This window comes from Manacus candei, unplaced genomic scaffold (assembly GCF_025592945.1).
Source record: "Manacus candei isolate 608988 ecotype Guabito, Panama unplaced genomic scaffold, ASM2559294v1 h1tg000159l, whole genome shotgun sequence".
NCBI classification, from domain to species: Eukaryota; Metazoa; Chordata; class Aves; order Passeriformes; family Pipridae; genus Manacus; species Manacus candei.
This window is the reverse complement of record NW_026138207.1, coordinates 2,902,630-2,923,008: the sequence shown is the minus strand read 5'-3', so window position 1 is coordinate 2,923,008 and position 20,379 is coordinate 2,902,630. Positions and strand designations below refer to the sequence as shown.

At 35.6% G+C, this 20,379-nt stretch overlaps 1 protein-coding gene across 3 annotated transcripts in view; it reads right to left on the bottom strand.

The window, feature by feature from the left end:
- Nucleotides 1–20,379, bottom strand: part of ATP11A (ATPase phospholipid transporting 11A) — a 110,950-nt gene that overhangs the window by 6,334 nt on the left and 84,237 nt on the right. Inside the window, exons 20-29 of one of the 3 annotated variants that reach the window (XM_051772818.1) lie at nt 18,517–18,691; nt 17,185–17,287; nt 16,787–16,932; nt 15,793–15,852; nt 14,082–14,209; nt 12,200–12,335; nt 6,767–6,832; nt 6,367–6,470; nt 4,353–4,518; nt 73–188 (exon numbers count right to left, since the gene is read on the bottom strand). In XM_051772818.1, coding sequence (XP_051628778.1) covers nt 99–188; nt 4,353–4,518; nt 6,367–6,470; nt 6,767–6,832; nt 12,200–12,335; nt 14,082–14,209; nt 15,793–15,852; nt 16,787–16,932; nt 17,185–17,287; nt 18,517–18,691 — 1,174 coding nt within the window. In that variant the 3' untranslated portion in view covers nt 73–98. The remainder of the gene's footprint in view (nt 1–72; nt 189–4,352; nt 4,519–6,366; nt 6,471–6,766; nt 6,833–12,199; nt 12,336–14,081; nt 14,210–15,792; nt 15,853–16,786; nt 16,933–17,184; nt 17,288–18,516; nt 18,692–20,379) is intronic. The other 2 variants (XM_051772819.1, XM_051772817.1) reach the window with 2 other exon arrangements.

Sequence of the window (20,379 nt, the reverse complement as noted above, 5' to 3'; positions counted from 1 at the left end):
TCTGGAGGAAACAGCTGATTTGTAAATAGCACAGTTAACCAATAGAAATTAATCCAAATTGGCAACACGTACAGTACTGTTACCTAGCTTTGATCTAATTATGGCTCGGAAGCTGAAATATTTCCTTCAAGAAGTGGCCCATCGTTGTTCGTCAGTGCATTTAGGGCTGTTTTTTGTCTCACACTCTTCTGCAAGGATGAGGAAAAACAGTGAAACTCTTGCTGAATACAAGAGGGAAATGTGAATGAATTGTACCATTTGTACGTAACTGTTATAGCAAACTGGAAAAATGATGGATTTTCTGATAGATTTAAAATCAAAAGGTTGTCCAGTGTAAAACAAGGTTTGTACTTCTGGATCCTGAGGTTAATCCTTTGAGCCACCCTGAGGATGTTTTCAATTCCATTTCAAACTCTGTTAAAAATAATTACTCTCTAAAGCACTAAACTGACTACTATGGGCTGTGTGTCCTGCCCTTTTGACAATAACTTGTACTAAAACAGGAGAGGTCCCCGTGATACAGTGAGGCCAAATCAATTCCAAATTAAGGAGCGGACATCCCGCTTCACTACTCCCCAGAACAACTGGCTTGCTGAAGGGAGTGCCACACACCAAGGTGATGGGGCTGGTGCTAATGAAGGCTGACTTCCAGCTTAGTCATTACACTGAGGGAAGAGAGGGCCTTGGGGAGTTGCCAAGGAAACTTCTTGCACAGGATTCAAATATTGCAACAGCGAGATCCATTGCTTTGTTTTCCCTAGAGGAGGAGCCTGACAAAGGCAGCAGTTTTCTCGTGACCAGTTTTATAAGCTCCCTGTGCAGCTGTTCAACAGCAGCTAAGCCCATTGAGGAACAGAAGAACAATGAGTCTCCAGAGAGGCTTCCCCAGGCAAAAGTACCACTTCGGGTTTTCCCAAGCGCAGCAAGAGGTAGAGATCTCATAATGTAGCTGATGATTCAGTGAAAGCAAAGTAAAAAATCATCAAAAAATCATCAGTCAAAAACAAAGAGGAAAAAAAAGTATTTCTTAAAAAGGGATGGGAGCACTGAAGTCATTTATGGCTCAGGATCTAAACAGCTGGTATTTCAGCTACAAAATACTTGTGATTGCTGAAACACTGTTAATTGAAGTGACAATTATAAAAATGCAAATAGGATAATTTAAAGTGAATTTATATTTTCCCTAACAGAGAGGTTGAGCTTCTGTATTAATGATAGAAGAAAAAAGAAAAGAAAAATATAATCAATATAGACTGGATATATTAAAAAAATACCCTACTACTTTTCAAAAGTAAAGGCTGAAAGAAGCCTCACAGATGCACAATACCAGTTAAAGCATAAAATTCAGCTTGCTTCATTGAGCCAGAGAGTTGCAGAGACTACATATATGAGAAATAAGCAGAATTTGACTGAAATTACCAAAAGGCAACAGATTCCTCCAAAGCTTTTGCAAAATTAATGTTTTAGCCCAGGAAAGACAACAGTTCATATGTGTGTGTGTGTATATATATATATATCGCTCAATATTAATATGCATGCACATATATATACATACACTTGTATGTACATGTATGTATGTTTATACATATACATATGTCTGTAGGTGTATATGTATATATCCATGTATCACTGAAAAGCTCTCTCAAAAAAAAAACCCACAGAAACCAACAAAACAACAACAAAAAAAAAACCAGAACCATATCTGTACTGTTTAAAAACATCTGAATGTCAATGATGGTAAACAATCACTCACCACACACCAGAATGACTCTCAAATACATGAAACATTTTGAAGCATAAGAATTGCTCCAAAGGCTTTAAGCATTCTTATTGCCTGAGGAGAACTAATTTACTAGCCTGGGAGGTGGTTGCTAGTCCTATGTTAATTAAAGGTTTTCAACCTTTTTTTTTTTTTTTATACAAAGAAAGCAGTATAACTTATAGGAGTGCAATAAATTTAAAAACAATTGTTCATAAGCTCGGTTCAAACCAATCTTAAGGCACTTAAAAAAGCCAATTTTAGCCAGAATTTTTAATAGTGAAAAAATGGTGTGTATTTTCTCTGGGACTTACATAATTGCAGTACATTTTATTGACTATATATTTTCAAAGGGGGAAAAACAGGAAATATGTTTATCTTAGCCAAGTTTTCTTGGAGACTGTAGGGTAAACAAGATTTACTTGCATTTCTTCTACTTTTATGTTATATTAAATAATGTCACATACAGGTCTTCAGCTGTTTTCTTTATAGAAAGAGCACAGAATTTTATAGAAGGGAACATAAGAAAAATTCAGTTTCAAAATGCATGCTAGGAAAAAACTTATTACTAAAAAAGTTGCATTTTCCTTTATCAGGAAAGATACATTAATATATCCCAAAGATTGCTTAAATGGTTTCCAGTACCCCATTTTCTGTATGATGGTAGTAATATCAGCCTAATCAGAATTATCGCTTCTTTGTGTGGCAACTATTCCATTTATTCAGGTACAATGGAAACATTACATGCATTCACCTACAGACAGACCAATGATTAAAATGGGAATATAAAAATCCTGGACTCTTGAGGCAGAAAGGTTCTGTAAAATGCAGTAACAACAGTGACAAAAAATGATAATGACAGAGATGGACTGTGACAACAATTCATAAAATCTTTGAGATAAACAGAAGGAAAAAACTGTACCAAAAAGTAGTCTTCAAAATACAGCTGAGGTGAGTCACAAATGGAGATAATGAGTAAGGTAGATAACTTCTGATGATAAACATTTTACTGTCCTTTGAATGAAATGGCCAAGCATGCAGAAAGGCAGAAAAAAGTCACCTTTTGTTCCATTAGAAACTTAGACTGCTTGAAGTCTGAGAAAGCATAAAGATGGTGGACTGTTCAACAGAAAGGCACTGATGTTTAGTCTGATTTCCCCAGATGTAGGAAGCAATCGTGCACATCATTTATGTTTAAAGCAAGGTAGGAGTTATTTAGACAAAGCGGATCGGAAGACAGGAAGAAAGAAAGAGAGGGAAGAAGAAACACAAGGGATATAACTGGTTAAAAGTCACAGATTTTCTACTAAATATTAAAAAGTGAATATTGCAAGTGTTGAGCCCAAAGTCTGCTTTATAATTGATTCATTTTCCAGCACTAATACACAGTGTCTCTAAGAAACACTGCAATACCTTTGTTAGAGGCTTTTATTCACTAGCCTGTTTCTTTGCCTTAACTCATGCTCATTCTCTCTCTTTAGTCTTCTTTTAAATTAAGCATGCAGAGCCTATACTGAGATTAACTTCTTCCAGAAGTAGCACATAGGGCAAAGATGATGTATCAAAGATCTCAAAATTAAAAACCACTACACACTGATCTGCCTGAGAATGCTTTTCTGCTATTCTTTATTCATTCCTGCCCTCCTGAAGTGAGGCATTATTACACCTTTACATTCAAGGAATACAAAACAGTGGCAAGGGGTTTTACCTTTACCAAAGGGAAATTTTATTTTTCTTGGCAGTAAAGCTCCTCTGTTCCTTTCCTCTTAATGCAAAGCACCTTCTCAAACATCAAAATGCTACCTAATCCCTACAGTTGCCAGTAACTCATTATTTTAACCTACCAATGGCAGCTGATGGACTGAAAAGGGCAAGGGCAGTAACATTAAGGTTCAACACCTCTAGTGTCCTTTACATTCTAACGTATAGATATATAAAAGCTTACTGGGGTTAAAATAGAGGTAACATTTTCTACTGAGGCTGGTTTAATGTCCCCAGCATAGCACCATGCTTCTGACAGAACCTGCCTTCCTCTCCAGCCTCAACAGAGCAGGCCTGTATTTACACAGTGGTTCCTCTTTTTTGGTTGATCAGATGAAAGGAGACAATAAACTTTAAAATCCTCTTCCCACTGGCAGAGCAAGGTACATTTATGTAGAAATAATGGATCAGAACAGGCAAAATGTAAGTTGAAATATAAAAGAGGAACAAACTGTTAATAGGATAAGTTTTAATGCATGTGTAAGGCATCAATCAGTATATTATTAGATATAAGTGCCTTCTATCTACCCTCACAGAGATCCCAATCCCCTTGCCCTTATCTCCTCTAATCAGAAATCATGTTGAGCCATGTACCTGTCTCCCACCATCCTCATCAGCTGATTTTCCTATGGTTGTTCATATGGAGGCACCAACATTGCCCCAGGATTCAGGTTAATACCACCATGTAAATAACTGGCAGTGTTTTTCATCATACTGCTCAGACACCACAGGTGGGGAACACCTGTTCTTATCTTGTCTCTGACTTTGAAAGAGGACTAACTAGAGACTTGTGATACAAAAAACTAACTTCACAATGAAAAATATTTCTTACCTGGATTCTTTCTGTTGCTGTAGGCCACAACTCTCTGCATAAGACCTTCTTCAAAACATCTGGAAGAAGGCTGACAGTTATGAGCAGAATTATACCCAGCCATGCAGGACCACTAGACAGCATTTGCATGAACACATAATACATCCTCTGATAATTGAGAAAAGGCCTGGTAGGAAAAAAAAAATAAATAAAAATTACACTTCAATACACAAAAGAAAGACTGACAATGTTAAATATAAAAATTATGACAGTGTTGAAATTGTTCAGGTTCAGTTTCCCAGTTTGTGGGATTTTATCCATCCCAGTTTTCTCAAAAGGAGAGCTAAACATGCACTGACTGGAAACAACTACCTTCCTCTTTTCCAGGCTGCAGGAAATACCATGCCCTCCTCCCCTGCCATATTGTCTCTCCCTTGCAAAGATACACTAAATTACATTCTTATTCTGTTTATGCTCTTCCATATACCCTTACCTTGCCCCAGGTATTTTCCACCTTTCTTCTCAGCATCCCATCCACCACTTCCCTCTTTCCTAAGGCACACCTGTCTGTATGTATCTTTAGAGTAAGGCTCATTAACCATACCTATTTTCACACCTCCCAGGCTCCCCTATGCATCTCTGATGGTTTCATGTTATGATCCCTAACCTAGTCACCACATTGTTATCTAATCACACTTTCAATACTTTCATTTGCATACCTCCCTGTATACCATGGCAGTTGGATGGTTATTAATATGCCACCACTACACAGTGCTGGGAACCAGGGGCCATGATTACTGGGAGCAAAAATCAAGGGACAGTTTGCAGTAACACCGTGTAAAGCCCTCCTACCACTGGGACAGTTTCCTGATAGTTTCCAAAATTTGATAGTATTTGCCTACTAAAAAGGTAACCACGCTAAAATACATTGTTGCATGTAAATAGTACACTCTGATAGGCAGCAAGGCTAAGGCTGGTTGAAAAACGTAGCAGGGAAAACATTGCTTCTGCAAATTGTTTTCCTCTTGCTGCTGAAGAAATTAAGACCTGATCTTACTAGGAAAAAAAAAAGAGGCTGCTGAATATCCAATAAGTTGAGAGGCAGTTGCAAAAGACACGCATTTGCAAAAGACACGCATTTGCAAAAGACACGCATTTGCAAAAGACACGCATTTGCAAAAGACACATTGAAATACAAATCCTTTCTCCAAATTAAATGGCATCTTAATCACCATGCAATAGGTAGCCTCTGCCTTCTCTCTAGTCCCTCAAAATGTTATACTTATGTATAAAAAGTGGAACAGCTCCAGCAGACACATTATAAAAGATGGGTCCTTTACAGCTGCGAAATGCAATTTCAGGTTCCTGACAGCAATCAGGCACAGTAAGGAACTGAACTTGTTTCAACTTGATTTCCTTCCCAAAAACTTTCAGTTTCAAGTACACAGAATTTTTAACAGGAAAAAAACCCCAACACTTTCAATCAGCTATGTACAAGAGTTATACTAATTCCTAAAGAGTTTCTTACGAACAGGAATAAGCAGGTGCTCAGACACCTACAGTAAATCTACTTTGACAAGTAGGAGGCAAATAATGAGCTCAAACACAGGACTCGGCGCCACCCACATCACTTCCATGGGAGTTTCACTCCTGACTCCCGTTTTGACTGCTCCAGTTAGTTCCTTCCAAGACTGGCTGCATAGACATAACCTGTTCTGTGATATTTTGTCTCAGAGAGGCAGCCTTGGTTCCTTGAACCAACCCTTGGATTGCTTTTGACTGACACTACTGAGATAGACCCAGTGGTAGTCTGAGGTCTGATATTCTTCTTGTATTCTCCTTTAAGAAGATTTTAGCAGATATTCAGTAAATGAAGAGCTGAGAACTCTCCAATTAGCACTAATGATGTGATTAAAATGGAGTTCTGCAATGGATAGAGGCTAAATTTAACTCTGTTTCGGACAAAAAGATGAAATATAACAACTTTATGTTTCTGAAATAACATTTGCAATGCAATTTTGATTAGGGTTCATACCAAATAATTCCTCCCCAGAGCAGAGAAAAGATAATGTAGAATACCAGTGATCCCCAGATCACGAAGTGATTTATCCATGTCCAATAGTGTGTATCTAGTGCAAGCTTAAAAAAAAAAGAAAAAAAAGAGATCATATGGTGTTATCACTATCTAAGAGCAACAGAATACTCAGCAGGAGATAAAATAGAACTGTACTCTTTGAAAATAGGGATGAATTCTACACAGAATTAGCCAAAAACATTTTTCAGTTTTGAGCACAGTTAAGAAGGCACAGATAGAAAAATCTATATTTAAACTAATACAACAAGGCATGGTCATAGAGAGAAACAGATATAAGTAAGCAGCAACTAGAAAACAAGCTCTAATAAAGTTTCAGTGGATAAAACACAGCACCCCTTACCTTCAATGTAACCGTGAATACAAGCACAGTAAACACCACTGTTCCAAAGGTCCAATTTCCAAACATCTATAAAAAATGGTCCAAAGCAGTTATAGGCAATATTGTCCCCTACTTTGTGAATTGTCCAGAATAAATATCTTAAAGCTATGTATTGCTTTGTATCACGAACTGACACCTAAGCAAAAACACTGAATTCCTACATGACCTATCCAGTGCAAAGTGTTTTGGTTTCTTGCTCTTGTGTGTACACACCTCAGATTTCATACAGACAGAAAAAGACCACAACCAATCCTCTCAACCTGAAGTTCACAGGTATGTTTCTTAATAAAAATTAAGTGTAGCACAGTTAAATCACTGAGATTGACAAATGAACTGCAGTAATTTCATCAATCTTCTTGGACGTCATCTTTTCTCTGATCTCCCTTCTCTGCTGTCCTTGGCATCCAATAATTCTCGTAGGTTGAACAGCATATTAAGTAGATGAGTAACAGTATACAAAAAAATGTCATAACCATCTAAGTACATAAATGTCTACATACATTTAAAGATAAAACACTTTCAAATTGTGTTTGATTTTTCCCCACCTGCATAACAAAATAAAAACACTTCAGCTTTTCAGGTAGGCAGAAATGATCATCAATGCTGATGGAGAGAAGAACTGGTCACAGAGGATTGCTTGGACTGCAGTGGCTATTGGATTACCAGGTTCAGGATCCAGAGAAATGTTGGGATAGTAAGCAACAGTTAGGGTACTCTCTTTTAGAAGGGACTTTGTTTGATTCAGAGTATTGCACCCATGAAAGAGAAGAGTGCCCAAGAGACCTGAATTATTTTGAAAGAGAACTGCTGAGATCTCATGAATTCCCTTCTGCAGGAAGACATGGAATTTCAGCAGAAGACTCAGTTGGCCAAGTAGGATGTTTCTCAATGAACAAAAAGGCAAAATGGGAGCATACAAGAGATGACAATATGGGCAGGAAGTAAACAGATAGCATAAAAGCATTACCTGGCTATAGAGGGAAAAAAAATCACAGACAAAGATCAGCTCTGACTAGGATTAGTAAGGGGTGTTAAGAGTGACAAAAATTATATTTATAGATATCCTTGTTTCAAAAGGAAAATGAAAATGGAGTGGTAAGACAACCTAGTGGAAAGTGTAACAGAAAATGCTGAAATATGCAATACTCTGGATAACAGTTTTCACAACCAAAACCTGCTTCTTGCATTTAACAGCAAAGCTTGGGAAAGAAAGGAGCAGCCAACAGTGTGGAAGCAACAGGTTAAGGAGTTGTTAAGGAGAGAAAACTGAATGCAATGTATCTTGAATTTAGCAAGGCATTTGACACTTGGACAATAAGGAAGCAGGGGTGGGGTAAATGGACTACTACTAGAGTTGAAAATTGGCTGAACCACTGACTCAAGAGTCCTTGATGTTTGACTGGCTGCTGGTAATCAGTGAACCACACTAGAAACAGCTACTGGGGCAGATATTGTGGAACATCCCTGTCAGTGGCCTGGATGGTGACACAGACAACATCATGAGCAAACTACCAATTGATACAAAAATATAGAGCAGCTGACATAATGAATGACAGAGTTTCAATTCAGAGGGACCTCTGCTGATTTGAGAATCATGCCAACAGATATCTTATGAAATTAAATAAGGAAAAGTACAGAGATTTACATCTAAGGAGGAGTAGTGCCATCTATTGGAACTGACTGGTTGAGTAATGGCCCTGCAGAAAAGGAAGCTGCAGTGGGGTTACATGGACTCCAGGCTGAATACAAGCCTATATTTTGCTTGTTCTATACATGAGGGAAACTGCAAATGGAGCTGCACTGGGAGGAACATGGCCACTGAAGAAAGGTTATTATTCTCATCTACTCAGCTACAGTGAGATTGAACCTGGAACACCGTACTCAGTTTTGGGTCCCTCAGTTCAGGAGCAATGTAAAAAAAAAATGGAAAGGATCAAATGGCAAGCAACCAAGGTAGTTAGCAGCCTATGGTTCTTCTGCAAAGAGAGGTTGAAGGACTTATTTAGTCTGGTGGAAAGAAGGTTAAGGAACAACCTAGCAGCTGTCCACAAATATCTGAAGAACTACAGAGCTGAAGAACTGGAACAGACATCTCTTCAGCAACAAGCAATATTCTGCTTGGATACTGTGAGAAACTTCTTCCACCATGAAGGCAGAAAAACACTGGAATAGGTTTTTCTATCCTCGGGGATATCCAAAACTTGAAAAAGACTAGGCAAAGCATTCAGCAACTTGATCTTAATCAGCCCTGCACAAAGCAGGGATTTGAACTGGATCACATCCCATCTAAATTTTTCTGTATGAGCTTGCCCAGTATTACATCACAGGGGATCTATACAGGCGTGTGATCACCCAAATGTGCTGCTGTGTGACAAATTCTGAATGGAGACCACAGCCAGCAATAAGAGAAATCTGTAGGAAACTAGGCTGAGAATGTGATCAACTGGGAACAGAAAATAAATTTAAAAGTAAAGAAATGACTGGTTGAAAAATTATTTTTCTCAGTAACCATTTCACTATTTTAAAATTATTCTACGTGTGACCAAGTGTATAGACACAAAATGAAATTCAGAAAACTTTCAGCATTTTGACCTTTTACTTAGATATGTAATATAATAATTCTATAGGCTCATGCCATCACTGTAATACTTTCTCTGCCCTAAAAAAATCTGTGCAGTTAAAACTGGCCAGGAATCTGGATCAGGAGCTTCCAATTATGCCATTTATTGACTTTCTTCTTTCAGTTAAATTTTACAATATGCTCATGTCATATCTGGCATCTCTCAGAGAGCCTACTGTCAGCCTAAGTTCCTGCATTTTGAACAGTTTTGTCCACATTTTCAATATAAGCTGCTAGATGAAATAAAAGAGTTGAAATAATCTTTCTCTGTGTTCATTAGGCTAGATAGACAGCATTGGGCTGCAACCAAACCCTTTACCTACCCATCTTACTGGCTCAGAAAGTGAGGTCATAGCACAGAGACACAAGACTCCATAAAGCTGCTGATTTGGCATAGAGAAAGGTAAATGGAACAGTATGGGAAGGTGTGAGTTTCAAAAGCTCACAATGGCTTTTCAGTACTGAATATCTCAAGTACTCATGCCTTTAAGTCTGTTTGTCACCATCTAGTTTATTAACAAGTTTTTTCTATGTCCTACTCCCAGCCTACCCAAGACTTCCCCTCCTCCTTCTGCGACTATATTTGCTGCTCTTCCATGTTCTAATTCAGCATTCTACTCATCTACTTTCCTTCCTGTTGTATTGTATTTGCCATTCTGTTACTCCTTTTAAGTCTCTCTCAACCTAGCTTAACAATTCTACTTAATGTACTCCATATCAAATGTTAAAATTTAAAAAAAAAAAATTAAACAGGAAATACATTTTATTATATGGTTAAACTAAGATGACACTTGACACTCTGCAATAACTTCTACGGTGCCTTCCTTTCCTCTTACTTTCTTATACAACACAAACCAGGATGTCATATCCAGAGTGGAACACCATACACACAAAGAAACACCAAAAATTAGTAACAATTAATAGGAAATAAATCTCCAGCACCCATTTTAACAATATGGAACCTAACTTGAATCATTTTATAGCATTATTGCATTAGTATTACCATCAGCTTTTTTATCTCCTTTCCTGCTTTCTACCTGTTCCATAATAACATACTGTTGCAGTAGTAAACCTTTCAAATCTTCAAATCCTTCATTGACTTTTTCCAGAGGTAAGCATAATTTAAATACTGAGAAGTAATCATCAACACCTATTAGCGTTCATGTATGTATGAACTCACATAAGTACCACTATTCCTGAACGCTTAACATTTTCAAGCCTTTCAATTTAAAATTGCAGCAAAATATCTCTAAGTCTTAAAATAAACACAAGTATGCATGCTGAGTAATGATGAATTTTCTAACACACTCCGGACACTCAGGACTCAGAATGCCTCCTCAAGCAACATATTTTATCATCAAATATTAACATGGGTATCTAGTTGTAGATATAAACATTCAAAATTTGAAAATTAGGCATTAGTCTGTCTTCAGAGCCTTAGAATTTGATTGAATGTGTGCAACAGAAGATGACTAAAATTTCAAAAAGGAACACAGTTCAGAATATTTGTAATATAAACTGTTTACAAAATTTGTACAGGTATGATAACTCTAATTTTCAGGACCAAAGATATAAGCTAATGCAGAATTTTGAACATCTAAAAGAGAGCACAGTGGTACCAAGAAAAGCTATACTGCAGTGTACAGGTCTGTCTAATGGAAATACATTCTGTCCTTAGAAAAGCTCCATTAAACAAGAATTCTCTCACACAGTGTAAGTTCATTTCCCTAACAGATGTCACAAAGATGGTTTTTAATAATATCTGAATTTGCATTTCTAGCAAATATTTATGTTGCCTGTAAGCAACAAAACTGTGTACAGTTTATTTTCTCTCTCACTTTGAGGGTCTTTTCTAAAGGCATTCGAGCACATTATAGCATCAACTGTAACAAAAATTTCCATAGCAGAGGTAGTCAGCAACAAAATGTAGGTTACAGAAAAGCACACAACAAAATAACAAAATGCAAGGAAGCAAAAAGCCTTTTTAAAGTTCATGGCTCTTTATCATATCTCATATACATCAATATGTTTTATACAAAGTTCCTTTTATTATAAGTACTTCTAAAGTAGCTATAAAGAACAATTCTAACTATAGGTTTAAGTGATATTTTATTGCTCTTTACCAGTTTAATTAAAGAACAGTGAAAGATGAAATGGATATCATGACAAATCCACAATAGTCTTACCATGTGAGTGCTGGTTGTCATTAGCTGAGGATAGGAAGAGAAGCAAGTAGCAAAAAGAAAAAAAGCACACAAATAAAATAGACCAAAATATCAATGGATAAAATAAATAAAATGCAAAAGTTCTTAAGATTTGCATTCATGTGACTGCAAAGCAAGCAGAGATACGTTATTTTAAGCTGCCATATGTCAAAAATAATAAAACTATTAAAAAGCTTGTTATATTTCAGATCTGTTATGACCATTCATAACTACTCTACCAGGAGTCTTTTGACATGTTAAACAGATATTCATCAGATTTATGTTAAGCATGAAACGGAAAAGTCACTATGTAAATTCAGAATGAATACTTGGAATTTATGATACTTATTTCTCCTAAATTGCATCTAGTCCTATGTCTCTGCTTACTGATACACAGGGTGTCCCACTGCACAGTTCAGACTTCATTAAACAGATAACCCATCTATCTCACTGTAACTCATGAAAGTTATCATCTTGCATGAAATATTGAAGAAAACAATTAAAACTATTCATTTCACAGTCAACATTAAAAAAATTATCATTGACTGACTGATCAAATCCAACACTAACCTGTCCATTGCTGGTCACAGCTGTGTTGTCAAACAATAAATAGGCACCAAAGAAAAATACCGCAGCATCAAACACTCCTAGGAATGTCCAATAAATAAATGCACGCCAGCGCAGCAAAGCATTCTTAGCAACATCTCTGTGTAAAATAAGATACATGTATTCATTATCAGAAGGTTTGAAAATCCCAGACAAATGATGTCATTCATATTGTTTTTTGAAGAAAAAACAATTGAGATACTGCATGCAAAAGCACCCCCTTCCCACATGACAACTGTCTACCACTTTACCAGTAAATTTTTCCTGAAAATGTCCTCTTCATTTATTTTCATTTCTTTTTTACTGTTTCAATTGCTGCCTGTAATTCTGCTTATTTCAACTGTATGGTACACTTCCCTGTGCTGCACCTATTTACTTTTCAATCTTTTTACAGAAGGTATCTCTTTTCTATTTGCTGTGCACATGATGATCCACTGTAGATATGAAATTAGAACACTAGAGGTCTCTGGAGACTTTGCATTATTTCCTATTGGGGACTTATATACAGACTATTGCAACAAAACAAAATATTAATTTTATGTGGAACATGCAAAAAGAGCGGTTTGCAGTTGACTTGAAGCTTCAGGTCAAATAGTACTTCTTCAACATTTTCCCATAAAAATACAGGAATTGGTCAACAGTATAACTCTTCACTAGCATGTATTTTCTTACAACAAAAAAATTTACATGTTACAACTTTAGCTCTTGTTCACAGAATGGGTATGTATCAAGTTGGCATACAGAATAAAACACATCAGAGTAAATCAGAACACAGTTAAATGAAGACCCTGAATTACAGAAACATTTTCTACCAACCAATACTTTTACCATACGAACTTTAAAGACTGTCTGATGACCACACGAAGTAACTTCTCCCTGCAGATTAACAATACAGATTGCAAAACCATACATGGCAAACAATAGCCTATCTGGCCTAGAACAACTGTACAATTGCCCAAAACAGTTTAGCAATAGGCTCTGTTAGGTATCAAAATCCAAAAATTCCCGACAAATAACCTCTGCTAGCTTTCAAAAACCAAAAAAAGTCTTCTGATTTACCATTTCTAAACTAAAAATATTTAAAATATAAAAGAGAAAATAAAAATATAGGGATTAAGTTTCAACGGTAATCTCTTGTATTCCTCTTCAATTTCATCAGTAAAAACATATCAGTGCACTGATTAACCTTTGGGCATCTACTATTACTTCTTTCAAAAAATGTTTTTTTCTTTGATTACCTACTGATAACTCTCCCTGAAATGTACTGTGTTTGCAGCTACAAGGATCAAATCTGGGCAATGTCCCTAATTAGATGGCCAAATGCAATTAATTGGCAAGAACTGTATTTTAAGTGGCTAAGAACCTAAACAAGTCATGATTCCAATCCTCAGAAGTGAATCAACAATATGCAGATGACAATGTTGGACACCACACAAAATACATCCTCTGATACAACACTTTACCTCTCAGTTCTCTTTTCTTTCAGAATAAAACATGTATATAGGAAAAAAACCAGTATGCTTTCTTTTTTAAAAATACTTCTTTTCCCCATGGTTTGAGGAAATAAAGAGTACTAAAAAAAATCATAATCTTATTTGTAGAACAGTAATTTCTATTTTGCTCTCACTCACTTATAGAGCAAATGAGTGGTGTGATTTCTAAATATACATGTAAAACTACACTACTGTACTTGGTAGACTATGCATGTGGTCTTCAGCTCTTCTATCGTGGTGTATCTGATGTTCTACCATAGCCTTGTAGCACAGAAATCCTGAGGACTTCTGTTGTAACAGAGATAGATCCCACAACTGAGCAGTCAAACTTTGGGGCACAGTTTTAATTTTACCTGTACAGGGAAGGCTCTCTCTTGAGTGTGTCTGCGCTGACATGTTGTTCCATTAGACCATAGAAGAGGATAGGAAGGGAAGTGAAGCTGATATTGTACAGTGTTAGATACGCAGTATCATATAAAGTCTGGAGATGAAAAATAAGTAAATCAGGTATCTTAATTTAAAATTAAATCCTCATTTAAAATTAAATCCTCTGCATGACACTTGATTTAAAATTAATGAGTCAATTTTTCAGGAAAACAAAATCATATTCCTTCAGAATGGAGGCAAATATCCCTGAAGAGCTGCTAACTGATATAAGACAACTCTGCACTTGTATCCTGTTCATCTGGAGGACAACGGCTCAGCTAAAAGATCCATTTAATAGTCTGATTCACATACTGGCCCCCTCTTCTTGTTTCAGCTGTAAGACCAACTCCAAACTACCCAAACTGAAAACCAGCTGATTCTTGTAGAGGAAGAAATTCCTCTCTGGTGCATCCACACACACCCCTTCCCTTTTATCTCCTCTATATAACATGGAGACATGCAGAGAGACAGGGGAAGTACTCCAAAGGTTCTTTAACTGTGGGTGACTGCAATGAGCTACACAAAGAAACATCACAATGTGCCTTTGAGTCTTCTCACTGAACTACTTTTTCACCTATGTCACTGTAACTAGCCCTCAAACCAACTACATCACCTCATAAAAAGAGTTGTTTATTTCCCAAAACCTATCTGGCGATCATTTATGCTGGAAAAACTGCTGTCAAAACCCCCTTTTTGATTCAAAATTATATTTAGCACTTAAAAGAATAAAATCAATCTAAATTTTCATCAGCATATGCTTTCATATCTAAATCCTAATGATGCTTGGAAAAAACCTACAAAGTTTTCAGTCGTCATTTGAAATTAAAACCAAAACAGATAAAAAATAGTTCTGTCATTTTTACTCCTCCTGGAGCTTTTTTGTTTGAGATATTTGACAAATTCAAAGCAACAGTACTATTTCTCCCAATTAAATCCTACTCTTGCTCAATTTAATCCTGAAAATATAAACCTTTTTTTTTCTAAATTTGGTCAATCATTCCTTTGCTTTTTGATTCCTCAGAAGAAAGAAGAGGTAGATCTTTTCTGCACAAATTAGATGAGAGCAAGGAGAAGAGAAAATGAACAAAAATTTAGGAAGGAGCATACTGGATCCGATCCTGAATGATGGCACTTTTCTGGTCAGGAGCAGTTCACTTTTCCTCTATTTTTCTGTTTTTATTTTTTCTTTTCAACTAATTGAATGCTGCTATTTGTCTGAAATTTGTAATTTATACTCATATACACCAAAGAAAATGAGTTTATTTCTTCCATTTTCATTCTGGATTCTAAAAATGAACAACTAGTTCAATTACTCATCTTTCAGGATTTCCTCTGCCCATGTCCAATAAGCTTAAACCCAACTGACTCTACATTTCCATAGATATTTCACTTTGCATTGCCATTTCTAAATTTTGTGTTCCTGTATTCCTTGGCTTTGAGAATAACATTGCTTTTATGATAATTCATAAAACTGCTTTCTGTAACTTAACTGCAATTGCCACTGAAAACCATTTGAATCAAAAGTGATGGTCTTTTTAAAATGTGTAAACTAATACAAAAAGTTTTCTCAGGAGGATCTGTTTTTTAAAAAAAAGCAAGAGAAAACATGACGTTGATGGAAAAAGAAAAACTACTAACCTGTTGTGAAAACCCACAGAAGAACTGATATAAAAACTGAGGAAAAATGAAGCAGACATTCTGAAAGACAAAGTGACAATTGTCAACTGAAATGCAAGCACTAATTTATATGCTGTACAATGCTAGAGCTACATATACCATAGTTTTATAACACTAGTAATAGTGAACATTGCAGAACATTAGAAAAAGCTGCATAGATTAAACATCAACAGTCACATCTTGCATTACTGCCACTAAGAAAAACACTTAAATATTTTGAAAGCAAACTTATAAGGCTACAGTTTCAAAATTCAAGGGCAATGAAATTTGTGATCCAGAAGCACAGTCCATTAAGCCAAGGCAAATAAGGGACAATTCACAGGAGGACACAAACCATGATAAGCAAGCACAGGCATGGTTTCCAGCAAAGCAACTGAAAGATGTTTCTAGCTGTGACTGCAAACGCCATCCTCTCCTAATTAGACATATAGTCAAACACTAAAACCTTGGATTATCCTCTGGCAGTTCCTTTCTATAATCATTCATTGCTTACTGAAACAACTTCGATTGGATCCCAACATTTAGAGGGGGATGCTCATTATAACCTTCCTCCACCTACACTATCCTAATGAATTTAACATAATTTACATTAGTTTCTAAGTTCTCAAATACTATTTCCAATGTGACTTAAAAGGTCACTGTAGAGACAACCCACAAGGTATTGGAAATAAGTAGAACAGTCTGAGACGAAATTTGTAGGAGATGAAAAAATAGGACAAGGCAAATTTTGGGTTTAAATATAACATAGATTACAGAATGTATCTGTGTAAAAGCTATTTCACTTCATCTTCAGGACAGAAACAATAATCCCATTTCAGCATTTTGTCTGGCACTCAACAAAATCTCTTTATGGAATTATTGCTGTTTTGTACTATTGGCTGGGAAAACTGTATATAGTTAGGTATTACCGTGTAAGTTTTTGAGATTTATGTAATTAGAATAAGCATTCTCCTACCTTATAAAAGAAGTATTGCACAAGTTCAGATATCCTAACATAATAAAAATGCCCATGAACAAGCAACATCTTTTTCAAATGTTTAAATTTAGGTATTGCATAGTCACTGTTTCTTGCTGCTTGACGACCTTCTTTGCCAATGATTCCTTAAAAAAAAAGATGAAGCTATTTAATAACTAAAGGACTATTAAAAAATACAATTATTTGAAAAATTATATAATAATGCTATAACATTGATCTAATGGGAGATCACCACTGTATTTCATACAATTTGTGGGATAAACGCATTGGAAATTGTCTATAAAATGTATAACCTGATTCTTCAAAACTGCCTACTTTTAAGAAATAAATGGCTTTTTGTCATTTCACTGAATTAATATTCTAAAAAGTGTGCTTACCTATACCAACATGTGCTTCTAGAATCATACTGACATCGTTTGCTCCATCACCAATTGCTAATGTGATAGGATGCTCCTTTGATAACTTAATCAATTTCACAATCTGGAAAAAAAATAGTGTTAAAACCCTTATCTGTAATGGTTTGCTTATTTTGCATAAGCGTACAATTAAATACAAATTACCAAGAGGGTTATATAAGAAATCACCTGAAGGGAGACAAAAGCAACATTACCCAATGAACTACTATGCATAAAGACCACAGTTTCTTCACATTACAAAGTATTTGTTCCAAACATTTTTCAAATACTTCCAAACTACTTTGAGAGAGATAGGACAGGAGGAAGGAAGAGCAGAATAAAAGATGTTGAGACTGCTTAACGCTGTGTAAGTGCATTAATAAATTAAAAGTGTTCCAGAGACAGAGTGTTCAATTTCAAAGAAATCCTGAAATTAAAGACTGAAAAATTCTGCTTTCTTAACTGTGCTGATTTTTTCCTTACTATTTAAGAAAATATAATAGGACTTTCTATATATCTAAACACTATTTACATAAAAACTGTTCTAAAATTTTACTTCAGATCTTTCTATTACAAATGGTCACCTCAGTAAATCTGGTACCGAGTCAGCTGTAACTAAAAAATTTCTACAAACTTCCAGACAGTTCAAGAGCTGGCTAAATACACTTGTTAATGTGATTTAGGGTTACATATGCTGTACCTGAGCACTGTAAACACACGACCATTTAAAGAAAAAAAGAAGTGCATATTCCAATGTTTGTTTCCTTTCAATGTTCTTCAGCTATCTTGAGATGTTTCAGTAATGGAAGGGTATGTTTTTACTTGATATAAACAACAAATGCAACAGTCAGGAAGTACTTAAAAATTATAATGCACACATTTTTTTGTCTGGATTCTTCTTTACTGGCTTTCCACTTATGTGAAAAATAAAGCAAAAAATCACTCTACAGTAATAAATAATGCAGGTTCTTGTAGTATCAACAGATAGTAGAATATTCAAAGCTTGTTAGGTTAAAAAGAGAGCAGTTAGTTAATTTATTAAATATGTTCATTTATCAGCATGTACCAACCATAAAATTTGCACAATACATAAATCAAATTCAGGTGCACAGCTGGGTGCCATTTTAGCATATCATTATCTAAATTGCTTGCCAGTAGAAATTCACTCCCCTCCTTTTCTTTGCCTTCTCCATTTTAGAAGATACAAAAGTGAATGGTAACATCTTAAGTTATTATGATAAGTATACAGAGTATTAACCTTCAATAATTATGTATGTGCACAGCTAATAAGCAATTATGAAAATAAACACAAACCTGTGCTTTTTGCAGAGGTGCCATTCGACAGCATAACACTGCACTGCAATTCCTGCAAATTTCAAGAAAGAGCTCTCTGTAGTTACCAGAGCTCCCATCTTGTCTTGGTTTCATTATTAATGATAATGCTGCTCCATCAATAATTAAACCATAATCTTGCATATCAGTTGAAAGTCTGTTCAGGGATAAAATATAAACTAAGAGTCACTGTAGAATTCTCAGACATGTTTCAAATCTGGCAACAGTTCTTATGTGAAAATGAATTAATGAAAAAATAATGAGTATTCAATACAGCAAAATGAATATACCTCTAAAGGAAATTTCTAAGACCGATATTTACAACATTTGAAAATTCTAGATTATGTTGAAAATATTCAGTGCTTTACCAGTTCAAATACAGAAATCTAATACCTCATTGACTTCACCAGTGAGTATGAGTGTATAATTAATGACCTTTCAGTTTGGTTTGAAAGGGCTCCAAGAACTGCAGTGAGGTAAACCAAGTTGCAGGAATAAAGTTAATTTTGTGGACATTCCATAACACAGAGAAAAAAAGTTAGAGGGAAAGGCCATTATACTCCAAAATCTACTCTGATGAGGAAAACAATATTTTTCTTTTCCTAAGGGTCTACATTAAAGAAGTAAACCATGCTTTGAAGAAAATGCCAGAGAGACCTGTTGGCCTGGATAGATAAGGCTACATTCACAGTATGGATACTTAGCATTCAGTGTGGTGGCTAAGTGTCATACAGGTATAACTTAATTTTAATCTTAAAATATAATAGTTATATATGTTACCTATAATATTACAATATAGTATTATATATATAAAAATCTATTACCAGTATACCTGCTAGAAGTGCAAGCATGGCTGCATGAAGCAGTTTATCCCAATAACATATGCTGAACAATGCAGGAAGATGGTCCACATTACAAGAGCCGTTTTCTGCAGCATCTGAACAAGTTATTTCAGAGCACCCTTGCCTTTGCCTGCTCTACACAGCAGCCTCAGGCTTCAGCTCAACAGTGAAGATTGTATAAACATACACTGAGGTTTATTTTTACTCACTTTTCAGTGCTCCAAGGTTATATGACTGTGCATGGGGTTTCAACAAACATGGTTTCAACAGGACCAGTGTTTGTGAGGAAAACACCATATTTATTAACAGCAATGTATTTTAGGTGTCTCCATCTTCACTACTAGAACACAAGCTATTTTTGGCAAATAATATAAAGTACCATAAGCTACATTTAATAACAGTTCACAGATATGTTTGGCACTTTGCTACCATTGGTACAAATAGATCAATGCCATTAGTGTACAATGATACCAAAAAGTTAATGATAACTAAAAAGTTACCAAGTTCAGGCAGAATACTGAATGTTTGGCATGTTATTGTGAAATATTTTCAGCCTGAATTTGAATATACAGGCAGAATCCTGCTATTACTATCTTAGTACATTCTCCAACTCGGGGGGCAAAAAAAATTCTAAAGAGTTTAACATCTAGAAAACTGGCATTGCACAAAAAGTTAAACAAGCACGTTTAATCATACCTCGTAAGGCCTACGGAATTTCAGCTAAATGTGGTACAGATGACAGAGAAATGTTTATTTAGCTGAACATACAAATGTTCTTCATTAGACCAATGGGGTTTAAAGTGTAAGGACAGCTAAGAAAAATGCTCTGGCCCAGAGATTCAAGCTGTAAGGTTAAGAGTTATAGAAACTCTGTTAAAATAATATCACAAATGCTTGCTAGCTTTTTGCTCCTTTACTACAAACTGATTACAAATGCATATACAATGTGCTTGCTAGTTGGTTCCATATTAAAAAGAAAAGCAAATAAAAATATGCACCATTA